At 40.5% G+C, this 8,106-nt stretch overlaps 1 protein-coding gene across 1 annotated transcript in view; it reads right to left on the bottom strand.

The window, feature by feature from the left end:
• Window positions 1-604: 604 nt before the first annotated feature.
• Window positions 605-8,106, bottom strand: part of cerkl (ceramide kinase-like) — a 22,029-nt gene continuing 14,527 nt past the window's right edge. Inside the window, exons 7-14 of the mRNA XM_061088886.1 lie at window positions 7,466-7,596; window positions 7,278-7,352; window positions 4,041-4,218; window positions 3,583-3,648; window positions 3,251-3,379; window positions 3,039-3,135; window positions 1,260-1,456; window positions 605-683 (exon numbers count right to left, since the gene is read on the bottom strand). Coding sequence (XP_060944869.1) covers window positions 605-683; window positions 1,260-1,456; window positions 3,039-3,135; window positions 3,251-3,379; window positions 3,583-3,648; window positions 4,041-4,218; window positions 7,278-7,352; window positions 7,466-7,596 — 952 coding nt within the window. The remainder of the gene's footprint in view (window positions 684-1,259; window positions 1,457-3,038; window positions 3,136-3,250; window positions 3,380-3,582; window positions 3,649-4,040; window positions 4,219-7,277; window positions 7,353-7,465; window positions 7,597-8,106) is intronic.

Raw genomic sequence — 8,106 nt, 5'->3', positions numbered from 1 at the left:
CCTTTTCTGTGTTCACAGGCGTGATTCTAAAAATATATGATCTCAATAAAAAAAACTGCCAAGTTTAATACAAACAGCTTTTTATATATAAAAAAATACGTTTTAAAGTTATTTATCATGAATATGTTAAATTTATATATACTTGACATTGACTATGATTCATTGTTGGTTATTTCACAGGTGACTGCGACAACTACACTTAATTTACATTTCACATTTTCAAGAAGAAATATTAAACCAGAGCTTCATGTCACTGATGTAGAGCCAAGCACTGAGCGACAAAAATTAAAAAGTCAACTTGTAAAAAAAACAATACAACACAAATAAATGGTCAATTGAAAGATGCTGGCAGCCTAATTACAATATAGAAAAATGTAAACATTAATTTGAAAATTAGCCATTCATCAGTTAAACACGTATAAAGCACAGTTAATGGTCGCGCATCAGTTAATGTGTTGACATTTAAAGCTGCAAAAGTCAATTTTTTGGCCAAAAATTTAACATCAATCAATGCAGATTTTTTGCACCTTTTCGCTACTTTTAATACAACTAGGAAAAAAAATTCCGTTGCGATCTGTCTTGGGCCAACAAAGGTCTGCTGGAATCAGATACAACTGCAGGTGACGGTTGTTTCGGCCTCATCCACCTCGTCCCCGTACAGCGTGATGAGCTGTGGGTGGACCCTGAACGCACCACGTACACACAAACACACACACAAACACGCACACACACACACACACACACACGCACGCACACATTCAGTCAGAGGTTAGACAAGGGTGAAAGTGTTTGTGAAGGTGATTTTCAATATTATGTGAATGAATCGAGTTAGAAATGTAAAATAACAGGTCGACAAGTCACTTTGTATGTGTTGAAAAGTTCTGCCTTCAACCAAATACAAAATAGCAGAATTTAATTTAGTTTGTGATGATGATAATCAACACACCATCATCATTTTTAATCAGGACTATTGCTTTGTTGACATTGAATAGAATGAAATCAACAGGAACATTTAACCGGGACTGTGTTTCTGTAAAAATTTGTTTAAAGATGTACTGCAGTGACTTGCAAGAGACAGATTTTAAAAAGAAGAAACTTTAAGCAGCAGAGGGCGAGATGTCTGGACTTTTATGTAAACTTCTGTGTCAATCAGGTGAGAGCAACCTCATTTTGATTTCTCTAGAAACACAAGTGCTTGTTTACGACTCCACTGCCGTGATGGTGTGAGGAATCTTTCCTCTTAATAACTGTCGTCATACCTGATGAGTACTTCGTTAGCAATTTCAACCAGCTCCCCATCGATATTCCAGGGGAAGGCGGCGCCCTCTGATTGGATGATGGGTGTTGTTTTGGAGTCGCTCTCCTCCTCGCTCTCCTCTTCCGACCAGCCAACGAGTGAGCGGGGACGGACTCTCACCGCTGACACGTCGTGCGTCTCCACGAACGAGAAGCTGAACTGTATAGAGGGACAATCAGACAGTGAAACAAACTGACCAGGACAGACACACAGAACACTGATGGAGAGCTGGTGTGTGTGTGTGTGTGTGTGTGTGTGTGTCAAAGGTCAGCAGAGGTCAGAAAAGCTTTTTAGAATCTTCGTAAGGCAGCTTGATAATTATATTACATTTCATTTAGCTGACGCTTTTATCCAAAGCGACATAAAATAAGAGCATTCAACCATGAGGGTACAAACCAAGAACAACAAGAATCAAGAAAGCACAATTTTCTTCAAGATAATCTGCATCAGTGAATGGGTTTCTTTACTGTTCACGGCCCTGAAGTCTTCACTGTAATTCCATTAAGCTCCAACGGGGGGCAGCACAGGCCAAAACACAGACAGATTGTCTCTCTGTCCTGTCTGTCTGTCTCGTCTGTCTGTCTGCTTTCTTTCCTGGATTTTCTTTCCTCAAATGAAGCTTTACACTGAAGTCCAGTGTTGGTCTCGAACCAAACACATTAACACCAGTTCAATGGCCCTTGTAGAAATGTGATGTATTAACTTAACTCAAAATTTCCATTTCATGGTACTGCTCTTTGCACCCTGGTTACCTTGAATTGTGTTTACTTACACATATCTATAGTTGCTTTTTCTTCTTTTACATTTGTCTATTACCTTTGTAAATCTTTACAACAGGAGAAGTTGATTTGAGGAAGATCCTTTCATCATTTCCGTTGACAAACCGTTGGTGCTTTATGTACTTTTACTTAAAAGTAGATACTTCCTCAACGACATTTGAGACAGAAAGTTTTGGATGAAGAAGACTTTTACTTTGGAAAAAAAATGAAACTAAATAAAATAGAAATGTGTTCAAGCTGTTAAAGGGATAGCCGAGGCTTCCGACCCTTTCATCACCTGACTGGAGCGACTCAGGCGACATTCAGCGTCCACAGTGGGACTCAAGCTGGGATTGTCATGGTAACACTGCTCCACTAGGATGCCCCGTCTTGTCTTGGTGATGCTGAGCTGTCCGTCTGAATATAGGTCAGTGAGTAAACAGCCTGTTTACTCTGCAGGACAGGGAACGCCTCACTGTCAGTAAATTTAGTAAGTGGGTTAGTGTGCGGTCTCTCAGGCCAAACCAGGCCACGCCGAACCAGGCTAATCTTCTCATTGACCAGTTTGTTGGTTGGTTTATTTTTTCCGCCTGAGGATGACGAGGTCACGAGTGAGAAGTGGTGGAAGAAGTTTTTAGTTTTTAAGAAGTAAAAGTAGAAAAAACTGTTAATTCCAAATAAAAATCATGTTTAGGATGCGCACGATTAGTTGTCGTTTGCAACTGATGGCACTAGAATTTAAGACATTTAAACTAATTATTAATATTCTATTAATTTTCAATGAATGATGGTTAACTGCACATATAATCTGTAACTTGTAAAGTTTGAAAGTTTAGAAAAGGATTTCTCAAGAGTTTATTCAATTGCTTATGGACTTAAGACTGTTTTATAATTCAATTTTTTTTTCCTGAACAACAAATGTTGTTTCCAGTTTGTCCTGAAGGAGGACACTGAGACGATCTTTGATTGACAGCTCTTCTCACCTGTCCACTGGAGCTGTTGTATCTCTTCAGGTGTTTGACAAACTCTGACCTGGAAGTGTTTCCCACTGCGGTCAGCGTTGCGCTGCCATTGGCCAAACTGCAACCAACAGTAAGAGGAGAAGAGCTGCTGAAACAACCTGCAGGATGGTGCGTTCAAGGTCGCACACAACATTAGGGACTTTATACAACCGTGAAGTCCTACACCTGCGTACCTGGTGTTAGGAGCGAGTCCTCGAGGTGCATGTGGACTCAGACAGGGGATGGACATGATGCTGATGTTCAGATACAGGCCCTGATTGGTCATCCAGGTCTCCTCTGGATCCTGGTCCAGATCCTGGTCCCTGTCTCTGAGACACAGTTAGAAACAAGATTGATACGACTCATATCTCTCTGATGTATATGAAGCTACAGCTAGAGACTGGAAACACTTCCAGGTTTTCTATCAATTAATCAAAGATGTTAATTAGTTTACAGACTTTATCCTAGGCTAGCTGGCGGCTCTCTATTGCTTCATATTAGTCATATGGACATGCGTTTTTCTTACCGATGTTCAGACAGACTCCCGCTTGATTTCTTCGCTGGGAGGAAAGACAACTGACAGTCCTCCGGTCTGAGCGAGACAAAGGAAATGTGAGAAAATGTTTTTTCTGCGAACAATCCCACTGTGGAAGATACTGCATTTTGTAGATGTGAAAATGAAAGTTGCAGACTAGAGAGTTGTCTGTGACGATGCAAAAAGATTAGTGTCCAAAACCTCAATGAATTTCTAATTTCATGGTAATTTAAGGGAGCGTCTGTTATATTAGAAGTAGGGACTGAGACAGAGGAAGTGATTTCGCAAGTTGTTGTTGACTCTTATGTTTTGAATCTGAATTTACGTACATTTTTTACAATTTAAAAAGCCTAACATAAACCATATTCTGAACATTAAGAAGAAGATTCTAAGATTGAGAAAATATAAAAATGAATTAGTCTTTATATCTTTAAAATATTGTGTGTTACTTTAGTCTTGCCAGCGTCTTCAATAGGGCGTACTCTCGTCGCCGGGATGACGGCATCCACCTCTTCTTCTCCGCCCGCGCTAAGCTCCGCCCGCCGAAGCCAAACATGGCGGAGAAACCAAAACACACCAACTGACCGAGAGACGAGAAGCTGCACATGTCCACCTGCTGCTGGTGACCTGTTAAATACAGATGTTTGCAAAAGATCTTAGTGAGGGTGAATATTTATTTGAAATAAATTAAGACCCTACACACACACACACACACACACACACACTTGACCTCTTTCTGTCGACAGTATTTGGAGTTCTGCTTCTCATGAATATTAATGAGATTCTCACCATAAGTCCTTTTGGCCTCCTTACAGACTCTATGTGTGTGTGTGTGTGTGTGTGTGTGTGTGTGTGTGTGTGTGTGTGTGTGTGTGTGTGTGTGTGTGTGTGTGTGTGTGTGTGTGTGTGTGTGTTAATATCTAAAAACGTCCATCAGTAGAACCCCATTGCAGTAGAGGGACCAGTCTCTGAAGCAACAGAGTTCAGGACAATTTATTTTTCATGTGCAAAGTGAAAATGTGTATGAAAGATGATGTGAACAGAACTCACCTGAAGGGAATCTGCCTTTGTGACATTTTTCCACATAGACTGTATGTGAAGATGGAGGACATGACAACTCCGCAAAAGTGAGGCCATAGCTTCCTGAGGAACACCCCCGCCATCTTTATTTACAGTCTATGGTTTTCTAAAGCAATAAGAGATTTTGGGTTCTGAGTGAAATCTTCCTGGAAACGTTTAAGTAACAAAAGGCTACGAAGAATTGCAGTGAAATGCTTATTAAATATTGTCCTCAAATCACTCAGCTGCAATAAGTTGTGTTTTTCTACTATCACAAAATCTTCCCTCAGAAGCGGCTAAACAAACCAGACGGCACATCCAGTGAAAGAAGAATAAACAGAGTGTAGCAGATACTGTTTGTTCATTTTCCTACAATCTGTGAATGCACACACACACACACACACACAAAGACACACACACACACGCGCGCACACACACACACACACGGCGTGCCATCTGGCCACATACCTGCTGTAACCTACTGAACTGTTGTCTCCCCACCTGTCTGTCTGACTGACTCCCTGTCTGTCTCTCTGGACAGAATCTGATTTCCTCACCATATGGCATTGTACCAGTGTGTGTGTGCGTGTGTGCTTGTGTGTGTTTTGTGACGATTAAAGCTTAGATCAAACCTGCAGCTATTCTTAAAGGTGCAACTTGCGTTTATTTTTAACAAGTTAGACGGCAGCTAAAACAGGCGCAGTTTAATTTATGAGATTAATTAAATTATGAAGCGATATTTGCAATGTTTTTTGACACAACATGATAAGAAAATATTTTAAATATCATGTATCAGATCCTCCTTTTTTTTTTTTAAGTGACCAGCAGTGAGCGCTGCAGTAAGTCCTGGTCAGTCGCTCCTGTTGGTTAGTGCTGGTGTTTAGCGCTCCGCCCGGCTATTTAAAGTCTGTAGTTGATGAGAGGTTTCACTCACGACTTCCCCTGTGTGGGGCAAAGCTAATTATGAAGTCATTCAGTCCAAAAGGCTGTAGGTGCTGCACTCTGACCTTGCAGTTGAATTCCAACATCTTCGTTCCTTTGTGAATCATATTTTATTCACCCACTACTTATTTTGCACCATATCAGTCTTCATTCTCTATTACTAAATGTAAAAAAGGAATGACCAAATTAAATGGCCAGAATAGGATTATCTCCTTGGCTACAACCCTGTGACACCTTAAACAAATTCTGTGAATATTAACTCACTTCAGCAAATTTATTTATTTGTCAGAATTCAGTTTTGATTCCATCTGTTGAATCCGGTAACAGGTAGATTGTCTTTAATGCATTATTTTGCAGAAAATATAGCAACTTCTGCTGCTGAACTGAAAGTGAAGTACTATTTTATTTTTTTGTTCTGGTATTTGTTCTTTTGTTATATTGTCCCTGCCTTACAATTTGACTCTGGGACTGCTATGTATGTGTAAAATAACGAGATATGACAATAACCGACAGTAACAAACTCACCACTTTCACTGAGTATATTTGATTATTTAGATTTTATAGAATGTGTCTTCCTTGAATTAGTTCTTGTTACAGACTGTGCTTCTGTACCATATTAAAAGATACTAAAGAAGAGTAAAGTGACCGACATCACTTTTATCCACCTGATCTAATACTCCACGTATGTTCACCTGGGTGTGTCGAGAACACATCTGACCTCACCTGGTCTCCGTGGGAACAGCTTCCTGTCAGAGAATTTTACATCTCTTCTATTGTTCAGGAATCAGACTCATTAAATCCAAAGAATACCCCCATCTGTCGCATACACACACACATACAAACACTTACGCACACACAAACACAGCTTCCAGTGTTAATTTGTGTTAATTAACCCATGTCTCACAACAACCTGTCATTCAAATACAACAGCTTGTATCCTTGCTGCCTGTTGACTGGTCGTCAGGTTTACCTGAGAAGGGGGCGGGTTGAGGCTAAAGGGGCGTGGCTGCAGTGAGTAAACCTGTGATTGGGAGTGAAACTGATCCTGCTGTTAGACATCTGCCCCCATGTCTCCTTCTGTTTCTCTGGCTTTGTTTGTTCTCAGACCTGTCTGGAGAGCTGTTAGCCAATCACATCAAAGCTCAGCAAAAACACTAGCTCCTGATTGGCAACCTGAGAACTTTAAAGCTTCATCAGATCTATAACCGATAGTATCCATCCAGTACAGCCCACGACTATCGATCTAAAACAGACAGAACCCATCCAACCCAATACATACATATGTATTGATCTAGACATGGTAGTATTAACAAAGACATGGCTATTGATCTAGAACAGGAGGGATGTGATCAAAGGTCTAGAAAAGGTGAAACCAACTCAGGAAGACGTGACAATAGATCTAAAACAGGATGATGCAGGTATATAACGCATATAAAACTGGTAGAACCTCTCCTGGAGACTGAATACACATCTAGCACACCCTCAGGTATGCTACTATAGACCTAAAACATGTGGAACTGACGCAGGGGAATCAGGTGCAGGTAGAACCTACCTATGACGACTGAACTATAAATATCACAACTGTAGAGTTAGACCAAAAAGAGCCCTCCGCAGTGATGTGATAATGAAGTTTGGATCAATGATCCATGGTGTGATCATGTAGAATCACACCAGCAAGTACCTACCCAGAACAATGTGGAGCGCCGCTGTGACCGGATCTCTAACTCCATGAACAGAACAGGAAACCACATCTGTGGAGCCTGTTAAGACGGACACACAGAAAGTCAATAAAACAATATCATGCTGGACACATACTGTGGATCTACTGTGTTTGGATCTATACGAGGGTGTATCCTCTCTCTCTCTTTCTCACCTGCAGGAATGATCCCCAGCGGCAGCACTTGTTTCACTGGTTTCTCTGGGGAGTCTGCATCCAGCTGAGCTCTGAGGACCAGAGAGTGACACAGCTCCGCCACCGAGCCATCACCGCCAACACACACCACCCTGACAGACAGACAGGTGGATGACAGACGGGTGGGAAATAATTTTCAGTATAATTTTAAACAAATACCTTGATCATGAAGGCCAACAGTAAAACTCACTTAACACTCTAAACTTTGGATTCTGATATCCACAGGTTTCCTCAAATACAGTCATCGGGGGCAGGGGTCATTCATCTCAACAGGATATATGAATGTAGAAAGTCTCCCTCTATTAAAATATCATATAAGATGCATTTTTTTTTAAATTTTATTGTTAAACTAGCAATCGCGTTGAGAATTATACACAAACACAGAAAGACTTCATAGTCCAGTGGATTTTTTTTCATTTGACACAGACTCATTGACTTATGAAATATTCGATAGTCTCAATGCTTCAGTCTTAAATTACACAACTAGAATTTAAAGAAAATACAAAAAGCTTGGTCAGAGGCAAGTTAAAGATTTACTGTGATTTTGCAGAGACAAAAAATATATTTAGTATATCTGGTCAGTGATGGTTATTATGGGATGA

Source organism: Limanda limanda, chromosome 16 (genome assembly GCF_963576545.1).
Source record: "Limanda limanda chromosome 16, fLimLim1.1, whole genome shotgun sequence".
Classification (NCBI taxonomy): Eukaryota; Metazoa; Chordata; class Actinopteri; order Pleuronectiformes; family Pleuronectidae; genus Limanda; species Limanda limanda.
This window is presented reverse-complemented; position numbering and strand designations above follow the sequence as displayed.